The following is a 26,523-nucleotide window of genomic DNA, read 5'->3' as shown; positions in this document are numbered from 1 at the left end:
TTGATATGAGAGTGGCCCCTAACAGCACTGCTGAGCCCAAAGCTAACTGCTGGGTGCTACAAGTCTGGGGCTCGTGGAAGCCACATGTGGGCAGCGGGTGTGGGAGGAACCAGCAGGTCAATGCAGTGGGGTGTCAGCGATCCTAAGGAAGCCCTGACCCCTGGCAGGCAATGGGTAAGGTGGCACAATGTACACTGAAGCTCCCCAGCTCACAGAAAGGCTTGCACAGAGCAGCAGACAGCAGTGGGAGACCCACCGTGCCCAACCAGACACAGCCAGGAGCCACCGTGCAGCAAAACGAGGGGCAACACCAGGCAACACACCGGTGCCCCCACTAAGGGGACAGGCACGTTGTGCACAGCCCAGAGGGGGTGTGAGGAGAGGCAGGGGCTGCTCTGTGGGTCCCTTTTCCCTGGCACCCCTGCTAGGCTGTCTCAGGACGGGGCAGGAGGCGAGGCAGGCCTCACGTCCACTCACGTCCCGGTTGGTCATGTTCCAGTAGGGGCGTTCGCCGTAGGCCAGCACCTCCCACATGACGATGCCGTAGCTCCAGACGTCGCTGGCCGAGGAGAACTTGCGGTAGGCGATGGCCTCTGGAGCCGTCCAGCGGATGGGGATCTTGCCCCCCTGCAACGGCAAGCAAGGAACATGTTATTTCGACAGCTCCCATAGGAAGGAACAGCGGAGTGCTCGGCCTGGCTGCTTTGGGGCAGGGTTCAGCATCAGGGCCAGGGCAGACACCACACTGTGCTTCTGTGTCAGATGGCTCCTGGCAATGCCAGCTCTCATTACAGGCAGAGGACTGCACATCGTGATGCTCCAGGGCTGGCTGTGCACTGTTCCCTTTTTGCCCCCAACCTATTGGGTTGTTTCCACCTTTTGGAGCACCAGCACGAAGCTTTCATTTCGCTGGGGTGCGCCTCTGCCTGGAAAACATGGGCAGATCCCTTGCTTCTGTTCATTTTTAACTGGGCTAAGCACCAGGTAGGAGCTACCAGCTCTGGTGGGTTTCACCGTGCCTGGATGCCTCAAAGCCTCTGCTTGCGCCATGCACAGTGGCAGCTCCATACTCTACTGACCTCTCTGCTTACATTCACGCTGGATACATTAAGACAGCATCTCTAGAAACTGGGCAGGATTGGAAAGGGTCAGCTGGTAGGTCAATACGTATGCTCTGGTCACTCAGGTCACCCTCCTGGTCCAGTACAGTCCCTGCCACACCATTTCCTGAAATTCCTTTTTAATGTGAGAGACTGCCTTGGGCCCCTTCTTGCCTTTCCACCAGGCTGAATCCTGAAATGAAGGTTGTCCTGAAGGAATGTTCTCCAGGCTGAGTCACTGTGCACCCACTTCTCAGACCTGCAACCATGTTAGGCCATGCTTTGCATTGCCATGAGCCAGTCCAAACCAACCTGAAGCTCTTCCTGCCTCTCTAGTCCTGGTCTTTCTGAAAAGTGATGCTCGGACTCCTCAGCTGCCTCTCCAAACTGACCCACATCAGGGAAGTCTATCTGCCAAAGGACTGCCTCGGGAGAACGATAATTTATTTCATGTCCAGAGAAAAGCAAAAAGAACACATTCCCTCAATGAATTTCATTTCCCCTCCTATGACCTCCACTAGAGGAGCACATCAAGCTCCAGTGCTGTCAGGTTGGCCAGAGAATCTTAAAATAGGTTCGCAGACAAACGTGTCCTACATTAAAAAAAAATCAACTAGGCTGCAAAGCCAAGTACTTGCAAGTCAAAGAGCTCAAGAATTTTCACTCCTGTCCTCTCCACACCCCTGAATGAGGCAGTGTCACCTGGAGAGTGTGACCATGCTACTGAAGACTATCACAGCGACTGACCTGTGGTTGAAGGAGTTTATGGAACTATAGTCTAGGGATGGACTCCAGCAGGGACATGGCAGCATCCCTGTGGAGTGGTCCTTGAATGCTAATGGGAGCTGCTGGCTGGGGAGTTTTGATAACCTCCCTGCTCTCCTACCCTGCTTCTCTTTGTTCACTGCATACTTCAGCTGCGGGATGTCTCTTTATGAAGGACAGTGTTCTCATATAATGCTTTGAAGGTCAGAAACACTTTGGGTTCATGTCCAGGAATCAGTGGTGAGGTGACTATCTCCATTCCTGCACTGCCTACCTTGACTTGGGTGTCTAACTTTTACACCCTCACTGGCCTGGGGCAATCACCACTTATAAAGCTCAAAAAAAAAAGAGTTTTAACACCAAGAGCCACGCACCGTGGTGGTATATGCAGCATCAGGGTCATCCTCGAGGATGCGTGAGAGGCCGAAGTCAGACACCTTGCAGACCAGGTTGCTGTTCACCAGGATGTTGCGGGCAGCCAGGTCCCGGTGCACGTAGCCCAGGTCAGACAGGTACCTCATGCCTGCTCCGATGCCACGCAACATGCCCACCAGCTGGATGATGGTGAACTGCCCGTCATGTTTCTGGAGAGGAAATAACACAGAGGTTATTCATTTTAATTTTTTCCCCCCAGCAGTCCCATTGACACTGCTATCATTAAACTAGCTCCTGAGTAGCTCTTATCTTTGGCGTAGCACCTCCTCTAACTCCAAAACCTGTGTCTTGGCCCAAAATCTGTCCTCCCAGCACCTCTGCGTGCTGCTTGGGCAGGTGACCCTGCCTTTGCAGGGAGCCAGCTGCAGTGCCCTGGGGCTAGCAGCTGCTGGAGAGGGGAAATGCAGCACCCACTGCTCTCACACAGGGGCCACAGTGGTCATGGGGCTGAGGAGTGAGAACTAACCTCATCTCCAGTCTTGCAGCCCAGAGGGATGTGCAATGAATACAAATACAAGAGAGCACTTTACCCTGAGAAAGGCGTCTAGCGAGCCGTTCTCCATGTATTCAGTAACAATCATGACCAATTTGCCTGCAGAAGACAAGGGAGGTCAAGTTAATAGACAAGTCACCTTCCTCTCAGAAGCCGGGTGCCAGGCTTTGCTGGGAGCGACGTTAATTCAGGCCGGTGGGTTGCCTGCTGTCCTGTAGGGTGGTCTCAACCCTGCACCACGCAGGAAGGGCACGGTGGTGGAGACGTGGCCAAAACCCCAATGCTTACCCCTCCCTCCAGGCACTATTGATGTGGTTAGGTCAGCTTTCTTATCCCACTGAAATTTGCATGCCATTAACATAACGCTCTGCATCGCCGTGTGCCTTTGCGAAGGAAGGATCCAAATTATTATTCAATACAGGCAGCCTTTAAAACAAACGCTAATAGGCAGGACTCCTCCTAATCCAATAACCCTGTCCTGGGGCACCGGGGAGCTCTGCGCAGCAAGGTGGGCAAGGGCTGCATGGGAAGCTTGTCCTGTAACAGGAGATGACAGGAGTGGTCTTGATTCATCTCGTTAAGCCCCCTCCCAAGGACCGCCGAGATGCTGCCAGAGGTTTGGGCTGCAGCCAGGAACAAGCGGTTCATTTCTCTAATAGGGTTCAAAGGGGAAGGAGGAAAAGCAGCAGGGCTGCCGGGGACAGCCTGTCTCCCTCTGAAGATGTTAATGGGGAATGCCAATCACGAGAGAAAGCTTCCCGGCACGAAGCATGGCCCAAGCCTGAAACCTTCAGCCTCACTTCAGATCAGGAACAAGCTACCCACAATTTAGATATAACTCCTGGGAAGGGGTTGGCAAACAGACAGGGTTGCACAGGGCTCCCAGTCCCTGCAGCCCCCAGGCTGCTCCCTGCCAGCCTGCAGCACTGTGCTGGAGGAGCCACATTTTCCTCGATTCCCCCAGGAGATCCCAGGAATGGGAAATCTCCCCGCTGCCCTGGGGTCTCCAGTGCTCCCAGCAGGAGGGGATGGGCTGCAGGGGACCCCAGGATAAATGACAAGAGATTACCCAGAGCGGCCAAAGGATGGTGTCTGCCCAAAGCAGCCCCTGACCCCCATCCCCATGGTGCCCCCAGGGGGATATGCCCCCAGTTGTGCCCCACCAGAGGACCCCGTCCCCGCTGGCCACCTACTCCTGGTGACCACCCCCTCCAGGTGGATGACGTTGGGGTGGTCGAACTGTGCCATGATGCTGGCCTCGCTCAGGAAGTCCCGTCGCTGCTTCTCCGTGTAGCCTGCCTTCAGAGCCTTGATGGCCACAGAGATCTCCCTCTTCCCCGGCAGTTTCAGGCGGCCGTAGCACACCTCTCCAGACTCCCCTGCAAGGCAAGCGAAGGTGAGGGCATGGTACTCAGTTCCTTGCACAGATCCTCCAGCACCACAGGTCCCCTGCCCAGCCCCATATGCCTGCAGCGTGCTCCAGCCTTTGAAGATAAATAGCAGCAGGGATGCCTACTGCTACAAGCAGTCAGGTTTCCTATTGCTTGTCAGCTTGGCTGGCCCTGCACACGGGGTGAGCCTTCATCAGCCCCCAGGGCACTGCTGGTGAAGCTCTGGCTCTGGTTCTGTCCTGTGCTTCCTTGCAAGCCCCTGTTCCTAGGCAAAATCCCATTTTGTTCTGAAAATTTACCACTCTGCTTGCTATTTTGCTCGTCTCTTGTCACCCCAGATGCTTGCTCCGAGGTTTGAGAGCAGGGTGGCCGCGTTTGAGCACCCACGCGGGACAGGGCGAGCCATCTGCCGGTGTCAGGCTGAGCCATCGGTGCCACGCTGGCTGAGCAGCTCCCGCCTGCGCCAAGCTGACGCAGGAGAGTTTATTTCATGCACTAAAAAAAAAAAAAAGCATCCTAAAGCATCCTACTCACGGTTCTCATCTCAGGGAAATAAGGAGCAGATGAAGCCCTGATTGAGCATTGTTACAGAACCGTGCAGCCTGCTGTGGTCCCAGCGGGCCGTGGAGATGTCCCTGCCTCCCAGCAAATTGCCCAAGCAGATGGGATGCAGAGAGGCAGCCCGGGCTGGGGACTCACCAGACCCAATGACTTTCTCAATCTTGATCCGGGAAGCCTCAATTTCACGGGTGAATTCGTGCACGGCTTGGCAGGGGTCCTCATATGCGTGGGGGTCCACATAGAACTTTGACTCGGGGAATTTCACTGTCAGGTTTCAAAGGGGAGAGAGGAAATAAGCTCTTCCACACAGCCCCACAGTGAGGTGGGTATCCAGGAGCTGGGCGTTGGACAGGCAGGGGCAGGACTCCTTGGGGTGACACACTGGGGATCCCCAAGGAAACCCAAGGCACTTCTTGGCATGGCAATGTCCTTGGAGCTGTCCAGGACGTGGCCATCCAGATCTCCTCCATGTGAGTCACACCCCCAGCAACTCCTTCGTAACCCCTCACGTGGGTTTGTGGTGCATTTCCCACTCTTCTGGCCTGCTGCTGACTCAGATGAACCCGCTACAACCCCATTACCAGTACACCCCTGGGACCAGAGCCCCATGTCATCTCTCTTTGACACATCCCCAGAAGCAGGAGTGGACAAAACCCTGGAAACCACAGCAGTGCTGGGGAAAATGGTCCAGGTCCTTGCCCATTCAGGGGACTGAGGTCCTGTGCACCCCAGGGGCAGGAGGAGGAGCAGGGAGGGTCCTACCTTGCCCATTCTGATAGTGCATCTTCTCCTCATCAGAGTCCTGGAAAGCCTTGCTGTACCCGCAGTGCCTGTCACAGAGACACAGGGCTCAGAGGGATGCTCCTGTCTCTTGCTCCCCCCAGCAGCCCAAAGGCAGGGTGAAGGCAATGCATGCCAGGCCTGGAGTTAAGGTTTTGCCCTCCACCAGCTGCATCACTGCATCTTCCTGGGATGACACTTTGGCCTGGAGCAGGGGACGTGCTGGGTGCTCTCCAAGGCTCAACAGGGCCAAGAGCCTCAGCCCTTTTGTCTCCTCTAGGCAGTGCTGTGTGTGCTGCACAAGCCTGGCTCTGTCTTGCTGAGATGTAGCAGGACAAAGTCACTCTTTAGTTTTTCTGATCAAGAAGGTATCCGTCTGTTTCTGACCTACCCAACAGCCCATCCAGTCAGCCCTGGTACTAGTACTGGTAGTGGTAATGCTATATACATATATACACACATATATATAATATATACACACTACTGCTAATGCTATAGCCATTATTACTGCTCTTGCTATTGGTATGGCTATGGTTGTTGCTATTCAACCTGCTGGCTTTATTAGAATTAGAATGGGGATAGTTCAGCTGGAAAGGACCTACAAAGATCATTGAGTCCACCTGCCTGACCACTTGAGGGCTAACCAAAAGTTGAAGCATATTAGCATTAAATGCCTCTTGAACGCTGACAAGCATGGAACAAGAGGCAGGATGACTCTGAATGAAGGCTCTTGGCTGAGCCCTGACCTATGTCTGCTCTGCCCAAAAATTAGAAGAGGAAGGCTGTGCCCAGGCTCTCCCATCCCTCCTGTCCCATCCGGTGACAGGCTGCACGGACATCCAGAACACACTTACCTCTTCTTACAGATCAGGACCACCAGCAACGCGACCAGGCCAGTGATGAGGGTCAGGCAGATCCAGACGATTGTCATTGTGTCATACCGGAGAGAGACTGGGAGAAATAGGGTAGGAAGGAGATGAGCTGGAGTGGGGAAACCTCTGCTGAACTCAGAGACTCCCCTACCCCACCAGGGTCACTGCACTCAATAACAAAGCACCGTCACCTTTCCAACACCAGCTTTGGGTCTCTCCCAGTCCACAAGGCCCATTTACAGACAGGGAAACCAAGCACAGGTCTGGGGTAGCCACAGTGATGCAGCAAGCCAGCAGGGAGAAGAGTCTGGACCCTCAGGATCTCCCCAGATCCTCTCTGCCCTGTATGTTCTTCCTCCTCTTTCTAACATATGAACACATCTCTGGAGGGCTACCTCCAGCAAGACAGCTGCACACACTCACCTGGTTTCCCTGTTTCCACCTCCACGGTCTGGCTGAACCTCCCGCAGCCAGCAGAGGTGCGAGCCCGGACCTGGAAAATGTAGCGGGTGGCGGGCTTGAGCCCCGAGATGGTGGCAGTGGTGCCCTTGGATTTTAGGGTCGAGTAGCTCTGCATTTCCTTGTCCTGTGGAGAAGCGACACCAAGAATCTCAGCACAGCGTATCCGTAGGAAAGGAACAAAATCTTTGAAAACAGCTCTTTGTTCACAGCTGCATGATAGCAACAGGAAAAAACTGCACCCAGCCTAAATCTGCCCCAGCAGGGCTGATGTGCAGGCACAAACGTGGCTTTACCTTCTCGTAGTACTTGATCTCGTACTCCAGGATGATGCCGTTGGGCTGGTCAGGCTCTTGCCACAGCAGGGTGACGCTGTTCTGGCCTGCGCTCTCGTGGCGGACCGCGACCACCTGGGACGGGGCTGGGGACACAAAGACAGGGCATGGGCATGGCAGCAGGGAGCCAGAGCCCCGTGCATGTCCCTAGAAATGGTTTAAGACACATTTCTGCTTTAATTAAAGCCATGCAGAGCTGAGTGCTGTGAAGGATGGGAGAACGGGCTTGGGTATGTGCTTGTGTTTGCTTCATTTGCCCCAATCTCTTCCCTAGAGGGGGGCTCAGCATCATGGGAAGGTGCAGAGGGCTGGTTTCCAACCCAGAGGGTTAACAAGAGGGGTCTGTCCCTGCCCTGTCCCCTCTCCCACAGTGCATAAGAGGGGCTTAGCTGCGCTCTGCTCTGTGGTGATGCCCAGGGGACTCTGAAGCAAGGTTCCAGCTGGGCTGGATTGTTGTGCAGGATTTCCTGGTGAAAGAGCATTTCTCAGGAAGGGATTTGCAAAGGTGAAATGTGCACGAGAGAGGCTCTTCCCCACTAAGGTTGTTGTCACCTGCCGGGGGCTGGCACTGGTGTGAGCTGAGAGCAGAGCAGGACCTGCTGCTGGGCCCTTTGGGAGAGGACAGAAGGCTGCGGGGACAACCTGAGAGATCCCTGCTCCACTTTGCGTTCCTGTCAACGACCAAGCGTTCTCCGGGGGATGTCTGCTCCTCCTACCTGCCTGGTTTGTCGTGATGTTGGCGACCGCAGCCCTCCTGGCCTCCAGGCTGAGGTCCGACACTCCGTTGACGGCCTCCACCCAGAAGGAGTAGTTGGTGTGCGCCAGGAGGTTGGTGACGGTCAGCGCGCCCTGCGCCAGGCTCATCTGCTGGGGCACGAAGCGGGTGCCGCTGCCGCAGGCCTCGCACTGCCCCACGTCCCCCCCGCAGCGCCGGCACAGCACGTTGTAGGTGATGTCGCTGCGCCCACCCTTGTCCAGCGGCGGCCCCCACTCCAGCGTCACCGAGGTGCCGTTCACGCTGGAGACCAGGTTGACAGGAGCCGAGGGGGGACCTGGAAGGGAAGCAGAGGTTCGGGCAGAGCGGGGGGACGCTGAAGCACGTTGGGGTTGGCAGAGCAGGGTCCCGGGGGAAATGGGGTGGATGGAGAAGTTTCAGGTATTTGTCAGCGTGTTCTGTGGTTCCTGGGGGTGATGCCAAGAGGACAGAGCTGCCCAGAGGGGGAAGTGCTCCAAGGAGAAGACAGCAAAGACACAGGTCTCAGGGTGAGTTGCTGTGTAGGGGCAGGCCGGGAAGCGAGGTGCTGTGGGTCAGGATGCCAAGTGCCAGGCAGAGGAGAGCCCAGGGGGTGTTCTGGGGTGAGCAGGGAGCAATGGGGAGGGGGGAAGCCTTGTGGGGAAGAACAAAGGTGTCCATGGGCTGGGGGTGGAGAGCAGGAACTGCTTTTCTAAAGGGAAGGGTGAACTGCAAGGGAGATCAGCAGTCTTGGGGGGACAGCTTGGGACCCTAGGGAAACTCAGGTCAGAGTCAATGGAAGCAGCCAGCAAGAGGCTGGTGCACTAGAGCTCAGATCTCGCCCTGCTCCAGTGCAGGATGCAGCCCCAGGAGGGGAGCAGACTCTGGCTGGAGATATTTGGAGACCTGCAGGATGAGGACGAGCCAGAGGACAGTGAGGGAGCTCTGCCTGGGGGGGTTTCAACTCATGCAACACAGGTTGAAAGGCTGCTGCAGCACCTTGGGCAGCTTGCTCAGAGCCAAGGGTGCGTGCTGGGCCAGCCAGGGAGCATTAGACGTGTGTGAAGACACGACGATGTGTCTGAAGACAAGACAAGGTGTCTTCAGGAGCCACGGCAGCTGGGGATATACTTACGGGTGCAGGCGGCCGAGGGGGGGTCCTGCACGGCCCGGTAGAAGCTGCTGTCGCAGCGGCACACGCGGGCTGCCCGGCTCTCCGAGTGGCTGTGCAAGGGGCACTTGGCACACAGCTGGTCCCCGGGGGCTGACTTGTAAAATCCCAGCTGGCAGGCTGCAGAGGAGGGAGGGAAGGGGTGATGGTCAGGGGGACGTGCCTGGATGAGAAGCAGCCCACAGCAGCACAGAATTGAACCAAACCCCACTCTCTGCCCCATCCCAGCCCCTCTCCCTGATGTCCAGGTGAGTCCCCCTCCAGCTACCCAGCTGGAAACTGGGCTCTGTGAAATCTGCTTTGGTCTCTCCCCCCCCAGGCTGTGTGCTGCCATCCCAGGACCTGTTCCCCACTGTTTCACAGGCAGACTCAGGTGCCTCTGTTTTTTGTGAGGTGCCTGTGAAGCTCAGTGTGCTCTCCTTGCAGCTGTGCCTGCTGCCCAGATCTCTCCCAGCTGCAGTTTCTGCACCACCCCACACTGTTACCCCTTTTGAGCACTATCATTTATGGGGCAAACTACATTCCTCACTTCATGGTGCTTTCCATACACATGCTGGGTGTGTTTAGGTGCCCAAGAACATCCATGCGGGTGATTTCAGGACTGAAGATCTCCATACCTGGTACATGGCCCCCTGCGTGTCCCTGCTTTGCTGCTGTACAAAGCAAGTATCCTATCTCATTAGCAAAGCTGATTAGCTCAGCAGTGACAGGTGTCATGGCAGGTGTCTGTCTGGTGTGGCAGGATCCCTCCTCTCCAGAAGATCTCAGTTCCAAACAGGCTTTCTCTGTCTGAGTCTCCATATTTATCAAACATTTGCAGGACCAGTTCCAGTGTTTCAAGCATTATTTCAGGCCCTTTTCATTTCTCTTTTCCCCTACTGAGGTAGTTATACCTTCATTTTCCCGTCCTTACCCCCAGTGGCCAGCTCTGCATACACCCTCAATTTTTCCTTCCAAGCATGTAGAAGTGTTTTGTCTGCAATCCAGCACCCCTGGTGGTCTGGGTCCCTCCGAGCTGTCCATTTGTTCTGCTCCTAGGTGCTGATTTGTCTTCTTATTAATAACCTTCCTTTTCTTGCCACGGATCTCCCTAGAATGACTGCTGCCAACATATTTCACATATCCCATGCTGCACAGTAATGCAATAGCCTCCTTATAACTGAGCTACTTCCAGCAGTGGTAGCTGAAGACAACGCTCCAGACACATGCAAGCTTAGCTGCTTCTTGATCCCTCTTCAGACTCCGTCCTCAGCTTCTGAAGCACTTTTGCACTGAACACTGCTTCAAAGACAAGGGAGCAATTTCGGCAAGATGTCCCATGAAGGGACTCTCTTCCAAAAGCTTTCAAAGGCACCAGAGGAGGACAGAAAACGAGGGAGGCAGAGCTGGGAGAGGAGCTGTGCTGTCCCAGCCAGCCACACCAAGGACACGCCAGGCAGCTTGCCAGGCTCTGCTGCTGACTGCTCCTCTTGGTGCTCAGCTGTGCACCAAGAGAGCCAGGGACTCTCTGCCCTTACACCTCAAGAGCCTGCAGCCTCTTGGTTTTGGGCACTGAGATGGGGTGTAAGGCAGAGATGGGGGCTGTTACACTCTCTTCTCAGCTGTGGACCAATTCAAGAGGTAGCCAGCTGGCAAAATAATAAAATTAAAAAAATATATATATCTAAGAAGTAAAAGTTTCCATTTCCTCTGCATGGGAAAGGATGAAAACACAGCATGAGCACAGCCTACCAAATGGGAACAGGGATAGCCCCACAGTCCAAGCAGTGTTCATGCCAGGATTTGTCTTCTTCAACTCCCTGCGTGAGCTTGCCCTGCAAACCACCATCATCTCTACCCAGGTGGCAACCTGTAGCCAGGGACTCTTGATTCAAGAGACACTGAAGCGGTTCCCCCCACCAATATTTAATTAGAGGCAGAGAGAAATGATGATATATCAGGTATGGAGAGGCAGGCCAGGAGGAAATACGGGAACGTGAAGCACAGCAGATTTGCACCAAGCAATTGTAATCACTCAGCATTTAATGCTGTAAAGAAACATTAATTGCCTGTAGCAATAATTCACAATTATTTTAAATGCACCCAGGAGGAAAATGAACCTAAATGACAAATTACAGGTGGATTTGTGCACCAGTGCAGGGCTGTTGGCAGCCACCTCCCTGCACCCGGACAGCACAAGCACGCGGGAAGGCTGGAGAGAGACGGGTCACACACCTCTGTGTGTGTCAGTGCTTGCTGGGGATGGAAGCAAGACACTTGTGAGACCTTTCACAGGCATGGGAGATGGGACACCAGCTTGGTGCCCATGTGCTAGGGCTCAGTTTGGAACAAGCTATGAGCTCACCTCAGGAATACGCACGAAGAATTAAATCCCTACTGTACCCGATGGCAAGCCTATCCTACTCTGGACTGAGCTCTCCCCTGCTAGGCCAATGGCACATGGAAGACCAGGCCCTCCTGGGTTTGCTCTGAGAAGAGCAAACCAACAGAGAAATGGCCAGGAAGAAAAAGTCAGCCAAAGACATCAGGTCTAAAATCTGCAGAGCTCCATGGTTACAGCGCACGCTGCACCCACGGACATCTGCAGCCACCCACCAGGGAGGTGCAGAACTGCCGTCCTGCTGCCTTCACCACCACCAAGTTCTGCCACCTGTCACAAGTGTCCTTCCAGGAGCTGTGCAGAAGGTGAGGAATTCTGTGTGTTTTTTTTTTTTTTAATATATTTTATGAAGTTAATGCCCTTTCCCCATGCCTGAGGATCACAGGCAAACAGCCAGCGTCCTCTCCTCATGGAACGCTGAACCTGGGCTTGGTGGTGCACAGCTCCAGCCCTCTGCCCCACGGTTGGGTCCCCTCTCACCATCCCAGCCTGCTGAAGTTAACGCCACGGGGCTTACACCGATCCCCCTGCTGCACAACACATCTTCCCCGTTTTTCCCAGCTCGCTGACAGCCTCCAGAGCAGCAGGCTTGTCTCAGAAACAGCAAGTGTGGGCACGGCTCTGCCAGCCATCTGCGGTTCGGTCCGTTTGTTTCCCTCCCTCTCCATCCTCTGGGGACAGGACAACATCTGCTGATAAACTGGCAGGGCTGGGGAGATGATAGATGGACCTGTCGAGGAGACACTAGCAGGGAATGAGCCAGTCTTTGCAGACAAGCCCTCTGTGTGTGCCTGGTGGGACACCGAGGGCTCCTGGAAAGGCACCCTCCATCCCCAGAGGCCAGACTGAGCTGGGCACAATCAGGGCTTCACACCATTCTGGCACCCAGGACTGTAGGAAACCCAGCCTGAAGTGCTCTGGGAGCCTGGGAGAGGGCATGAAAGCAGGACCCTGGTGTGTCCAGGCATGCAACAAGGACCTCCAACACATTTTGGGTTGTGCCTGCAGGTCTTGTTAACTGTCTTACTACTTGAGATGCACTGCGCCCAGGTTTCACTGATTTAATCTTATCCTTTGGCATTGCTGGGGAGAGATAAAGATGGAAATAAAGGTGTCATTGCCACTGTGACAGGCAGAGACAGGCACCGGTCCCAGAGCCCTCCAGGCTGCAGCAGAAGCTAACACAGAAAATCCCATCTCCTTTCACTCCGGTTTCAGCATGATGCTTGTGATCTCGGCTCCTGAATGACACAGACACTGAAACAGAGGCATATTACTCACAGCCATCTCTTAAAAACAGGCGTCTACCTCACTGCCCCCAGCTTGCAACCCTGCACCCCTCCCTGTGCCACTTCACACACCTGAACTCATCTCACATCACCCCAGAGGTGATGTTACCCCTACCCCACAATTCAAACAATTTCATGCTCTACGCCCCAAAATGTTTTGGAGAGAGAAACGGGGGGAAACTTCCCCCTTGAAGACTTCGAAATCAGTGCTGCTGAAGGCACAGCTGCCTCTGCCCTGCTCTTCTTCTCCACATTACAAATAAATAAAGAAATAAGTGCAGGAAATGTCCAAATCCCAACGTGCTGGGAGTGCTGCTCTGCTGCCTGGTGCAGACACTGTGCAGCCTCGCGTAGGTGAGACAGCCTGGCTTATCTTGGAGCTGAAGACTTTTTTACGAGGTTTATCTGGGGAAATGCTACAGCTTGCAGTGGTAAGGTGGAAGCAAGAGGCCCAATGCTAGAATTGGAAAAAAAAAAAAAAAAAAAAAAAAAAGCTCTTTACAAAACTCAGTCTTGTTGGAGGGTTTTAGACAGAACTACTTAAGGTTTCTGAAAATAGTGCAGTTTTCACCAGACCAAAAACAAACCCAGAGAACTCCGTTCAGGAGGAGTGGAGCCGAATGCAGATGAAGGTACTGAAGGTAACCCTGCATCCCTGCTGCAAGTCTCTGGGGAGTAAAGATGCATAAATGAAGAAAGGACATACAAAACATCAAGAACTTAATCCCAGACCCTGCAGTTTTGGAGGGTGGAAGCCCTCTCAGCATATATATATATATGGCTACAGATATATACAGGAGGCTGAGGTTTAAAAAAGGCCCAGCACTCCAGCAGATGCAAGGGAAAAGCAGCTTGTGGCACCCCGGGGCCAGCACAGCCCTCACCCCCGCACAGCTGAGCACCAGCAGCTTTTTGGATCCCTTTCTCCTTCACGGGGATGTGGTGTCAGTAGCATCTTGTTTTCAGGAAGGGGAAGAAGGCATCACACAAGAAGTGTTGACATGGGTAGGATCTGGATCTCAAGTCAAATGCAGAACTTTTTTTTTGGCATGGTCCTGCTGCTCTGTGGGAAGCAAGAGCATCTTGCAAGAGCTGGTAGTGAATTTGAGGTTCCCAGCCTCCTACTGCATTGATCCATCTCCAGTTTAAGTACTGGTGCAAATAGGAAGGCTTTCCTGCAAATTGTTGGTTTCTAAACTCCCCAGTGGCTTTCCAGGCATCTGTGTGTTGGTAATCAAGAATAAAAACACCTGGTGATGACCTGAGTCTGGACAAGATCTGCAGAAGAGTTCAAACCAAAACCACTCTTTCCAAACCTGGTGAAGGTTTTGCAGTGCTGCCAGACCCATCTATCACAGTCCAGCTGCTCTTTGGTGTTTTTTATAAGAACTACAGAGACCAACCAAGCACAAATTAAATTTGTTCCATTACCATCAATACCCTGAACTCCAGCCTAGCATCACTCTCACCCTTCATCCGTGTCAGCAGCTAAGCACAGCAAACAGAGGAAAAGTGGCAAACTGTACAATTCTCAGCCCCGGACAAAACCTATATTCTGTCTGTGGGTAAAGGGCAGTTCTGCAATAATCTCCATCCTTCTCAATTCTTCCAGGGAAGAAGAAAAAAAAAAAAAAAAAAGAAAAGAAAAAAAAAAGGCTTCTGTTTTTGGGCAGTCTTCCCAGTAAGTTGCTTTAGTTTTAGAGGAGTGAGCAAAGGTGCTGGAGGAGATGCTAAGCACACCTTGTCCTACACCCTGCTTTAATGTGCTTGCTGGGCTGAATTAGCCATGCCACACAGCCCAGTGGATCTGGGGTCTGAACAAAGTCATTAGCAGCCAGGTCTGAGCATATAAACTGGAAGTCCTGGTACAAGACAAGTGTGAACACAAGGACCCATCAGCACTTGTGGAAGGGGCCAAAAGTGCCTGGGTGAGTGACCTGAGAGTGTTCGGATTATCCCCAAAAATACACCAGAGTGGCCTTGGCTTTTTCTATATATTAATCTTGGAAATTACCAAGGATGGAGATCCTGCCACCTCTCCAGTGACCTGTCCTAGGGCGTAATCCACCGGAGGAAGAAGTTTTTCCTAACGTCCAGCCCAAATCTTGCAAGCAATTTGTAGCTCTGACACTTCTTTGCAGTCTGTTCCCATATGAAAACTGATACCTGGAATCCAAACAGTCCTACCTTACTTAAGTGGTTTGGAAAACAAGCTACTTTTAAAAAAAATTATATTATTGCTTTATTAAATAGATGGGTCTTTGCATGGGATAAACAGAAGGTGATAATCTTACCATATGCCACTGCCTGTATTTTTAACAAAGCAGCTGACTGGCTTACAAACCAACAATACAAATGCTGTGAATCACTAAGTTCCTTTGATTTTCCTGCCTGGCATCACTGAAAGGATGTTTGCATAACTCTCATAGCATGTCTTCAAACCGCCACTGCTCCTGCTTGAAAAGAGTATTTTGGATCGCTCACAGCAGAAGCCCCCTGAGGTAGGCACCCAGGGCAGTGGTGCAGCTAACTCCAGGTACAACAGCCTGATAATCTGCCAGCAGGCACAGGAGACTGAGCAGGCATCAGCGAGGTGCAACACAGCCACGGAGCCTGCAGCTCAGAGCTGGCATCCCTGGGCTGGGACTTGCAGGGGAAGTCTCCTTGAAATCCGCGCTGACTTTCAAAAAAACATGAAACGTATTTGAATATGTTTGTCTGGAGCTGCAGTTACAGGGTGTTTTTGACACGCATTTATCTCTCACCATGGTGTATGGTATGTATGTGGTCCAGTGCAAAACCGCCTGATAACAGGAACCCTGACATCCCAGGTTTGATCTCTGCTGACTGACAGAGGCACGCGTGACCCCCACGCACACTTTTGGGGGCCTCATGCAGTGCAGAGCCAGGAAAACAGAGTTTTGCTCGGAGTCAGCCCAGCAACACCAGCGCTCTGTTTCCAACAGAGCAGCCTGTGGTGGCTGCTTCACACAAAGACATGACAGAAGGAGCTGGAGGTTGCTGTGTGATGCTCTTACATGGGCAGGAAAAAAAATCACTGCTGGAGAAAGCAAAGAGAAGCCTGGGGCTCAGCCACACAGCGTATCTCTGAGTCAGAAAGGGAGAAGGAGTCTGCTCCCCCTCTGGGCAGGGTGCTGGGCAGGGTGATGCCTCCTCCCTGCTGACTTCCTTCCTAAAAGTCCATGGACACAAAGCTGTATTCACGAGAACACAATCACCAAGCTGGGTATTTTCTCCTCTTAATTAGCAATGCTGTGGTGCTTTACTTGCTCGATTAAAGTTGCCCACAAGAAAGGTTTAAGGTACATTAAATTTGCTGATTGGTTCGTCAGCATGAATTCCACCAACTGGAAACAATTAAGTGGCTTCCAGATTGTTAACAAGACTCTCTAGATCCATCTCCACTGGACATGTGCTACAAGAGGCAGAAAAGATCCCAGCAGCAGAGAGGTTTGTCCACGAGGGGACAACTACCCTTCTCGCATCCCTATCTCTTCTTCAGTTGGGGTACTGGAGGTGTCAGAGAACCAGCAGTGACAGTCTCCCTCTCATCCCCTTGCCTGGAGCACACAGGCTGCATCTTTTCAGCTCAAGCAGAGCTGGATGAAGTCTACCCCAAGACCAGAGACTGATTCAGCCACAAAGATCAGAGCCCCATTCAGTAGCTGCTCCTGCTCAGTTCTGGCAGTCCTGGTGTACAAATGGGCTGACAGAGCAGCAGATGATAATTGTTGCTCCCTCATTAGTGTTTCCCAGCCAAAGGCAGCAGTCAGATGAAGGCCCTGAGCACCACAGAGGGCGAGGAGTCAGAGCAATCAGGACACCCTGAGGCTAAGATGCCCGGACCCGGATTTTAAATAAAAGTGTCTGAACAGCTCCAAAACCCGTGGTCATACCACAAAGATGCACACCTGCCTCTGGGACTCTTGAGGGTTCCTCTCCTCGTCCCCATCCATCCAAAGGATGAGGTGCATGTGTCCTGGCTCTCAGCCACCCAGCACTTTGAGGAGATGGGTTTCTTCCCTCCCAGAGTAGCAGAGCCAGTGTGAAAGTGCTTGCTCCCTTTTTTCATTTCACCGATTGCACTGACCTTATTGAGATGTGTCTCTGTTTGCTCTGTACAGCAGCTGTGGATAAATACAGTGAATTATTCTAATTGTCTTCTTACCTGGTAAATAGCTCAGGCCCTTTTCACTTAGGCTATTATTTATTCTGCTATCTAGGTACAGAAGTTGCTGTTTGCTGTGTGTATGAGACACTGCCGTGCCTTGCTGTGAACTGAGATATTTCAAGGAGGAAAGAGCTGCCTGTGGACAACGAGGGGTGGAAGGGACAAAGTCTTTTGGAGCTTTGAAACCGGAGGGGGAAAGAAAGTGTGTGGCAGGGCTGTGGTGCTGTGGGAGGAAGACTTGGAGGGGTTTGATCCTTGGGGTGGCCATGGCAGAAGATGCCATGGGACTGGAAGCCAAGTGTCTGAGGAGCTGGCAAAGCCCAAGAAAGGCTGGGCTGGAAACTGGGTAAATACAAAGGGTCGGAGATCCCAGCCACCACACACCAGGGCAAAGAAAGGGGCAATCCAAGGTGACAACCTAGAGAAAGGAGATGAGAGGCAGGGAAGTTTGCTGATTCCTGTGCATCCTCCACCACGCTCATCTTCACCCCGTCCTTCCCAGCTCTGTGGCACAGCCTTCTGTCTCCTGTAAAGGGCTGCGAACAGCTCTGGCCATGATCTGGTTTCCTGAGCTGTCTTCCATCACTCTGGCAGGTCCTTAGAAAAATGAATGTTAAAAAGGAGGGGGAGCAACCTCCACTGTTCAAACATCTTTAGCTTTGACAAATAAGGCATCTGGCTGTGAAAGGCAAAAGGAAATTAATTTGGAATCACATTTTAAACACTACCATAAAGGCAAAGTATCTACTCTTTAATTTTTCCCCCAAGCAAAAAATGAATTTCCTTGATATTTATAGAAAGATTATTAGGGCCACAAGGAGTGATTTATATCATCTCATCCCAGTGACGGAAAATGAAAAATTACTGGGGACGACAGCCACTGGAATCCTGCTTTTGTTCGCCTGACAATTAAAACGGCTAATTTCCAACTCCTCCAGATCCTCTTGGGTTATAAATCATACCAGAAAGGCACTTTTCACCATGAAAAATGAACTCTGCCCCAATCAAGCATGAGAAGCTAGGATCAGAGATTTGCATCTGTTTGCTATCATGTGTAAATATATATCGATACTCTTGCTCCAGAGCCGCCCAGCAAAGGAGATGCTAGGAAGGAGGTTCTGCCCCTGCTCACCTGATGCTGGCCCATCACACTCCCTGTGCCAGGAGCTGCTGAGGATAAATGGGACAGGGAAAGCAGGAGAAGAGATGATGGTGAGGTCAGGGAAAGGCCAGAGACACTTTTGTCCTGTTTCTGACTCCACGAGGCCTGGCGTGCTTCACCCAGGTGCATTGCTGCTTGAGCAGCACGAGTCTGAGTGCATTTTTTTGTACAAGGACCAGCCTCTGCTTGTGCCCACCGCATCCACCACCACCGAAGGTTGCACCGCTCTTCCTCCCTGGCCCTCTGAAATGGATCAGGGGTGATCCCACAAGCCTGGCAGCCATCAGAAAAGGGCAGGAGGGCAGAGAAAGAGCTCTCCCACAGCTCTGCTCTCCAGCAGACAGAAAATCGTGTCCTGGGAAACACAGAAAAGCGAGGCAGACCGAGCACAGTGCAGCCCCTGGGGCTTCCCTCTGCTCCCAGCCTCCAGGCTTTGAGTGGTGATCTCCTGGAGCAGGTTGCTGTATAGGACTGCTGGAGGGGGAGCATGTGGGGGCATTTGGTCCTTCAGGACCAAAATTCCAACTCACAGCTCCTTGCAGTGGTGGAGCTGGGACCCTGCCATCCAGGCAGCTCATGCTAATGCCCTTTCCATGCTGGCACATGCCTGGTCCTACGCACTCTTCACACCCACTCTAGAGGAAGACATATTCTGATCAGACCTGTTTTGGGATGACTTTCAAATCAGTGGTCACAGAGAGGAGAAATTTTGGATAGAAGCATTTATTCTGCCCATCTTTACCGCTCTACATAGCTGGGGACTCTCCAGAGCCAGCGCTGGTCCCAGCAGCACTTGGATCTCTTCCAGCCCAGTGTCGGACGTCCTAACCTTGCATCAAGCCTCCCTAAGACAAGCGCTTCGCTTAACGCTTCCACGAAACTCAAACAAAGGACCCACGCTCTTATTTACAGAGGCAGAGCACTGCTCCCCTAAACACCTCTGATGAAGAAACCGAGAGCAAACAAAGCCGTGCGGAGGGCTCTCGCTGGGAGCCCCGTGCGCCGAGCTCTGTACACACACAGCCCCTTGCCAGCAGCAGCTCCCGGTGCTCGGCTGCTGTGGTCACCCCGTGTCCTTATCACAGTTTGTACAGTCGGCAGCCTGCAGCCTGCCCTGCAGCACGGAGGACCCCGGGGGGAGGCTCCCCGCACCCCCAGACAGCAGGGCTCTGCGGCAGCCCTGGGGAGGGGTGATGGATGGACGCGATAACCTTGTTTTGCACAGTTTTGTGCCTTTCTTTTTTTGCTTTCCTCTCTTCCAAACTGCCTGCCAGAAGGAGGTGAGCAATGGTGCACTTTGAAGAGGCCAGAAGTGTGCTTCGTGGGAGTGTGCCAGGATTCGTCTCGGCACACAGCTGCTGGGGGCACAGGGCTGGGACCTCTGGTAGGGAAGATGCCTCCCTGCAGCCAGGGCAGCCCCTGTCCCGAAGCCAGCCCCCATCCCAAAGCCAGCCCCTGTCCCAAAGCCGTGCCCTGTGCACCAAGAACTGTCACTGCCAGGCTCACAGGAGCTCCCCAGCAGCTTGCCACAACCCTTTAGATAAGCACCAAGGAGGCCAGAGAAGGCTTGGGCAGCTCTTGGCCCCCAAGGAGGCTGTCTTTGCATTTTTTATAAGCGGGCCTCTGCCCTCAGCCCTTTGCCCAAAGAAGCCAAGAGCTCCTCGCAGCCACCCCTCTCCTTGCAGGCACCGCTGGCAGGATTTGGGACTCACCCATGCAGGCATCCCGCTGCTCCTCGTAGCCAGCACTGCACACGCACTTCCCAATGGGCACCAACCATTCTCCTTCTGCACTGCAGTACATTTTGGGGGTGTCCCTCTCCTCCGAGTGGCCTACGCACTCTCCTCGCACTTCCACCAAGGAGGACGAGTCTGCCCCAGTCACGGCCTCGGAGAAGGACGCCAAATTCCTCACCATCGCCGGGCACTTCTTGTAGTACACCCGCACTGAAACGATGGCGATGCAAGCGCCTATGTCCTGGAAGGCCAAGTAGAACCCCCTCTTGCTCAAGGGCCCCACGCCCCGCACCTCCGTGTTCAGTTTCAGGCGCCTCACACCCAGGTCTACGTTGGTGAAGCTCTCATCAGCTGCAATGGTGTCAATCTTCAAAAACTGGCTCTCCCGGGTGCTGGTGCCCAGGTCACGGTCAGACTCCAGGTAGTAGAGGTTGAAAGTCTCCTTGCAGGTGCCCAGAACACCTGGCATGCTGTTACAGTCCCGCAGTGTGAATTTAATCTCCGCATAGACCCGCCGCGCACCGTCCCGTTGAACCCAGTTGGTCCGTAGCCAGTTGTTCTGGTTGGGGGTCATGACATTACAGACCTGGTAGGTGTGGATAGGGCTGAAAAACTCATCCATCTCATTGATCGAATCCCACTGCGAGACAGAGAGAAAACAGGTCATTCCACACAATCCTGGTGGGCATGGGGCATGCAGGAGTCTGTGCCATCATCCACCCTGACAAACTCCCTCTGCCCTTGTTGATGCATCTGGGTACGAGATCGTTGCCATCATAAGCCAAAGGAAAATGAGGATGAACAGACCATGAATGTGCCAGCTTGGGCAGTAGAGCCCAAGCTGACACAGAGCTGGGTGAATTGCACCTGTGTTTGCAGAAAGGAATGCTTGCACAAGGGTGATCTGATGGCAGAAAATGAGAGTAATGTGGTTTTGGTGAAGGCATCTGGGCTGCTAGTCCTCCAGGCCATGCCTGAAGTCCTCTTTCCTGGTGTGGAACTCGATGCTTGCAGGAGGAGCAGAAAGGTACCTGTGTGGTGCTCTCCTTGGTCTCCTCTGATATGCGATCTCCATGCATAATAAGCGAAATGAACAGGTTTCCTGGTGGAGAATGAGGGTTGGGGTGCCTGCTGAAGGGTGAAGGAGAAACATGCAGCAAACACAGGACTTCCAACAAGAAACAGGGGTCCATGGGCTCAGAGCAATGCTGCTACCAGGCAAGGCAGGGTCAGCAGGAGCCTTCAGGGTAAGCCCACAGTGCTCAGACCAGCTGAGAGGCCAGATCGGGGCAGGCTCTGGGAACCCAGGGGCTTACAACTTGACAACTCTGGAGTTACATTCAGCAGCAGCAGGGAGAGTCTGGGGAGATGTTGGGGAACAGCAGATTGCAGCAAGCAGGACTGTGATGGAAGGATGGCCTGGGGAGTCACTGGGTGAGTGAGGAGAGGACAGGGACATTTGTGTGACCCAGGAAGGGATGTTAAGCAGTTTTGATTGACAAGACGTGAAAAGAAGCACTGAGATTTTGGATACAGATGAGCTCTGTAGTCAAGGGAGATGCCTGAACTTAGGTGTTGAGGGCTATCAGACATTTCTAGGGGCTTGCTCTTGCCCCACAGTTCTTCCTCTCCACCCCTACCAAACCCTCACCAGGACCCACAGCCCTTCCAATCTCTGGGGGCTTCCCACTACCTGTTCAGCCCATGTCCCTCTCCCAAGCTGGCAACCCCATCACATACCCCATGGAGCAGTCCAGGACCCCTCAATTCTTCTTATGGGAGAAGAAGGAAGTAGAATGAAAAAAAGAGCAGAGATTTTTGGACCCTGGGAAACAAGCAAAGCTCCAGCAGCAGGGCACAGATCAGGAAAACAAATCTTTCAAGCACCAGTGCAAGTACATTAAAATAAAGCCCTGGGCTTGTAGCAAAAATGGTGTTTTGTCATGCAAGTGGTGACCTGAGGCTCATGACAGATGCAAAATCAGCAGCAGCTAAGAACTAAGGAGCATGATCCTCAGCACAGAGCGGGTAAGCCTGAAGACTTCACCCTGGTGTGTGCAAGAGCAGGTGAGGATGTGGATCTGCCATGACAGCCTTGCTACATGGCCACCAGCACTGCAGGGACGTGGGGGCAGGGGGGACTCACACCTACAGAGTGCAAGAGGCATTGAAAAGACTTATCAAAAATATCTGGAAGACACTTCTTCCTTCTCCCTTCTCATATAGGGAATGCCTTCCTCATTTAACCCCCTTGACCTGTGCTTCCCATGGAGGAGGCCTTCTGGTGACTTCTGCTAGTGCTGGGGTGATCAGAGCAGTTGTTTCAGTGATGTACATCTTCAAAACTCCCCCAGCATCTCACCTCTAGGAGAAAACTCCACTTCTCACTCCTAACGAGCTCAAAGCAGCCTGAAAAAGGCAGCAGTACCAGGGGCAGACCTCAACAAAAACTTGTTCAGAGGGGAGTACGCTGGCAAAGGATGTGAAAGTCAAGCCACTGCCAGGAGAAAAAAAAAAAAGGATTTCTGGTTCTTTTAAAAAATTCATCTCCTGAATTTCAGAAATGCCTGAGTTCATTCAGGCACAACCTGGCTGGTATATCACCCAGGACCTGTTCTGTACCCCAGCACACAGGCAGACAACACGGAAAGGGGCCAGGATACCTGCTCGGCCCTGCTGGAGGCACAAGCTGTGCCTGTGAACAACAACCCTCGCACGGCCCTGCCATGCGCTGCGGCACTGCGGAGGGTGTGGAGATCGTTGTCACAATTAATTGAGCACAAATTAACACAGCATCTGTTTCCTGTCTTTTCCCTGCCGAGTCCCTGGGGAAATGAGGCAGAACCGCACAAGGGAGGAGGCGCACGGGGCGCAGGCATTGCTGAGAGCAGCAGCGGGGATGCTCCCCACATTGCACCAGCAAAACCAGTGGGGCTTGTGGCTCTCCAGCAGTGCCTGACAAGGGGGTAAGAACATGTTACTGTGTGCACTGAAATGCCTTGGTGTCCAGTTTGTGCCTTGTCTTGGGGTCTCCAGCACCATCAGCCATTCACTTCTATTCCAAATCTGCCCAAGGAGATGGTGTTCGTGACCATGGTGTCTCATGTGGTGCTGCTGGAACTGGAACCTTCCTCACCACCAGCAGAGAGCATGGAGCCCATCTCCAAGCACCACCCCAGGGTTGAAAACTCAGAGAGTTTGCATCTGCAGCATCACTCTTTCAAATGTTGTGCTTGTTTTCGCATTGTCTGGACTGCCAGCTTGTGCTTTGGGTCATACACAGCACCGTGGGATCCCAGCCTGAGAAGGGCCAGGCCTACATGGCAATGCTCTGCCCCTAGTGGAAACATGGAGGGAGGCCTGGAAGCCATGGGCCCAGATATGGCTGCAAGGCAATGCCAGTCCCACAAGCTCTGCCAGGACCTGCCAGGCAGGCTTAGCGATTTGGGATGGAAAGACCCACTTCAGGAGTCCCATGACTTGAAGAGGTTTCCTTTTCAGCTTTTATAGCAAGCTCCTTCCCAGGCCGAGGGGTCTCCATCAGCCTGCAGCAGCCTGGTGCTGGTGACGCCATGGACCCTGTGTGTGCTCCCGACCTCCCACCCCGCCGGCATCCTCCAGCTCTCGGCTGCCAGTTTGAAGCAGCTTTTATTAAACCAAGCTTAGCCCGGCCCCCATCACTGCGATAAGATCCCCTAGCGAGACGGAAATGAGGACATCATAATTAACGTGGTGAGCACACGCGTATGTGTGTGCTGGGGGGGGGGGGGAGCACAACTACATCTGTATTCAGGGGCCTGCCTAATAGTTTAAATTAAAGTCAATGCATGTTTTAAAAAAAAAAAAAGCCAGATTATGAACGGCAAAAGATGCAAACACCAGATATCTGGGTGGCTGAGCAAGGTCTTAGAAGTCTCCCAGGGCCTTTACAGTGCAGCGGAGTGGGGAGAAGGAGGAGAAGCAGAGGGGTACAAGCATGCAAGGAGGGGCTGCATCCCCTGGGAGAAGGAGCTCGGCCTCTTGCCACCCCAGCTGTGCCCACTCCTCATCTAGAAAAAGACAAGGGTCAAAGCCTCCAGGGCCCTGGGACAGCTTTCGGGAGGGACACAGAGTCTTCCTGACATTGCAAAGCTGCCAGCAGGACATCCCTTTGTCCCAAGAGCAAGCACTGAACTGTGGCGTTCCCCGGGAGCTGCTGAGTCCCTTGCACTACTGTCACAGGGAGAGAAAAAAGAGAAGGACATTATTGCAGCTATAAATCATTAGACGGGGGGTGTTAATGGAGATAATCCCATGAAATCACTCACTGCTATGGCTAAGGAGGGATTTGTTTGGCAGCTAACTACCCTAAGCTTCACTGCAGGTGATTAACTCCTGGTAGTGACCAACGTCTGGGGAATTAACAATAACACAACATTTACTGAACAAGCACCAGGAGATGAGCTTTTATCTCAATTACTTGTTTAAATCTTTATTTCCCAATGTTCCATTCTTACCCATTTCTTTTTTAAAGAAAATGTGGTTTGCCGCAGCTATAGCATGATGGTATTCCACTGGGCAGAGAGGCTCTGGATTGGAAAAGAAACCCATGGAAATGATACAAGGACACCAAAGGGACAGAGGACAGAAGTTTTAGTCCCAGGCAGATGGGAGAGCCCAATACCTTTTGGTGCTCCTAGGAGGCAGCCAGGACACTGGATGGGGATCTAAATGGCATGTACACAGCACAGCTCGGACTGAAGCCCTGGTGAGCAAGGTGAGCTCAGAGCAATGGGACGCCCTGCTCCAAGCACTGTGACAGAGCTGGCAGTCAGGCCTTGTCTGTCCAAGCCACACACTAGCTGTTGGCTGCAGGACCAGAGTCAGGCTCTCTTCCTGGACATTTTAGCAGACAGACCAAGGCCTCACCCTCAGAAACATCCCCTTCTGTATACAGTTTGCAAACAGTTCAGTCCCAGGGAGTTCAGAGAACAGTGCCTTACATCAGCATGAAATCCCCATCCATGATGTGCAAACACTGCTGAGAGACCATCCTACAGGCAGAAATGTGCTGTCTGTGCTCCCAGCTGGTTATTTAAGTAAAGGCTGTGGGGGTGCTGGAAGGGGCGGCAGGGAAGTCAGGGCTGTATGGGGGGCTTTCTCCAGCACTCAAGGTGCTTCCACTATAATTAGCTTTTGCAAGGCATCATTCAAGCTCCTTAGATATCCTGTGTCTGAGCAAAATCATTTCCTGTTTGACTTTGTAAATCAAAGTAGACGATACAATAATTATTAATAATATGTTGACTTATCTCATCAGCATTTTAATTAGTCAGTAGAAAAGCAATTTGCAAAGGGGCCGATCAGGCTCCCTCTGATCCAGCGGGTCACGTGCCAAGCAAGGAGAGGGGAAAGAAGGGCACTGGGGCACTGGGGCATTTTGCTGGAGAGAGCTGGCAAAGCAGAGGCACAGAAGGGACAGAGGCAGCCTCTTTGACAGCAGCGATAAGAGTCTGATTTTCAATGCAAAGGGAATTGTTCTGGGGACGGAGTGGGCTGCAAAGCTCCTGGGAGCCCTTTGAAGTCATAATTGAGAGGAGCCGCAGCCTGCAGGATGGGGATGCTCCCCGTGACCCTTCCGCTCACTGCACGTGTCTTGGCATAGAGGTGAGGGGGGACACAATTAAACCTCTGAGCAGCTATTACAGCCAATTACCCCTCAGTCAATTAACTGGCAAGAGAAAATGTCAAAACAGGCCGTGCATGCCTCCCTGATGGCTTGACACTCCCCAGGGCCAGCAGCGCTGCTGACCCTCAGCTGTGCCCAGCGCTACGAGCCCCCTGCTCTTCTGCCCCTGCTGGCCACAGCCAACCCAGAGAGGAAAATCCTTCCTGTAAGGTAGGTTCATCTTGCTCACACATGTGATGAAAACATTGGGACTTCACAAGCTGTCGCTGTAAAGTTTAACTGCAGCACGTTTCCAGTTACGCACTTCTGACGCTTTGGACCATGCGCTGGCTGTGCACCAGGATCTCTGTGTCCAGAAGAGGAAACCTCTCCTGACATGTCCAGGAACCCCAGAAAAGCATGGCAGGACCTGCAGGTGCCAGGAAAGCAAGCTGTAAAACATTAAGGATAGAGCTAGCTGTCACAGGACCCCTTCTTAAGCCCCTCAGGAGTGGGACTGAGGATCTGTGCTGCTCAGTGCCAAGCAAACCCCCAGGCAGAGTCACTCACCTCCCCACTGCCACCCCTGTGGTGACAGGGCTCACACAGAGCAGGAAAAAGGAGAAGTGCGTAAAGCAAATGCAAGTTCGCCTTCAGCCAGGGAGCCAGAGCCAGCAATGCCACCCACTGGTGGGAGGTTGCTGTGACAGGTGTCTCTCTGTCCCTGGACAGAGCAGAGACACTGCAGGGAAATCCCCAAACCCGAGGAAATCTGCACACTCAAGCACCCAGCTCAAGCAGGACAGCCAGCAAGGAAGGGTAGCACTGGGGGAGCACTGCTACCTCTTTTCCAGCAGGAGTAACTGAATTAAGGACATGACAGCAAGAAGAAGGGACCCCAAGCAAAACGTGGCTTCGCAGTTCACCATCTCCACACCAGACCAGCAGCTGGGCTCAGCCCAGCTATCATAGCCCAGGGCTGCCAGAGGTGCAGGACACCACAGTGGGCAGGGGACAGTCCC

General features: G+C 53.0%; 1 protein-coding gene across 1 annotated transcript in view; it reads right to left on the bottom strand.

Moving 5' to 3' along the window:
• EPHA8 (EPH receptor A8) overlaps nucleotides 1-26,523 on the bottom strand; it is a gene marked incomplete at its 3' end in the record, with an annotated part of 31,662 nt that overhangs the window by 2,908 nt on the left and 2,231 nt on the right. The window contains exons 2-13 of the mRNA XM_082776812.1: nucleotides 19,831-20,494; nucleotides 9,060-9,215; nucleotides 7,908-8,243; nucleotides 7,153-7,277; nucleotides 6,821-6,983; nucleotides 6,380-6,476; nucleotides 5,473-5,575; nucleotides 4,884-5,007; nucleotides 3,987-4,172; nucleotides 2,831-2,892; nucleotides 2,240-2,449; nucleotides 478-627 (exon numbers count right to left, since the gene is read on the bottom strand). Coding sequence (XP_082632938.1) covers nucleotides 478-627; nucleotides 2,240-2,449; nucleotides 2,831-2,892; nucleotides 3,987-4,172; nucleotides 4,884-5,007; nucleotides 5,473-5,575; nucleotides 6,380-6,476; nucleotides 6,821-6,983; nucleotides 7,153-7,277; nucleotides 7,908-8,243; nucleotides 9,060-9,215; nucleotides 19,831-20,476 — 2,358 coding nt within the window. The 5' untranslated portion in view covers nucleotides 20,477-20,494. The remainder of the gene's footprint in view (nucleotides 1-477; nucleotides 628-2,239; nucleotides 2,450-2,830; nucleotides 2,893-3,986; nucleotides 4,173-4,883; nucleotides 5,008-5,472; nucleotides 5,576-6,379; nucleotides 6,477-6,820; nucleotides 6,984-7,152; nucleotides 7,278-7,907; nucleotides 8,244-9,059; nucleotides 9,216-19,830; nucleotides 20,495-26,523) is intronic.

Source organism: Aythya marila, assembly GCF_965140915.1.
Source record: "Aythya marila genome assembly, chromosome: 21".
Classification (NCBI taxonomy): Eukaryota; Metazoa; Chordata; class Aves; order Anseriformes; family Anatidae; genus Aythya; species Aythya marila.
The sequence above is the reverse complement of the archived record's forward strand: the minus strand, read 5'-3'. Positions and strand labels throughout refer to the sequence as shown.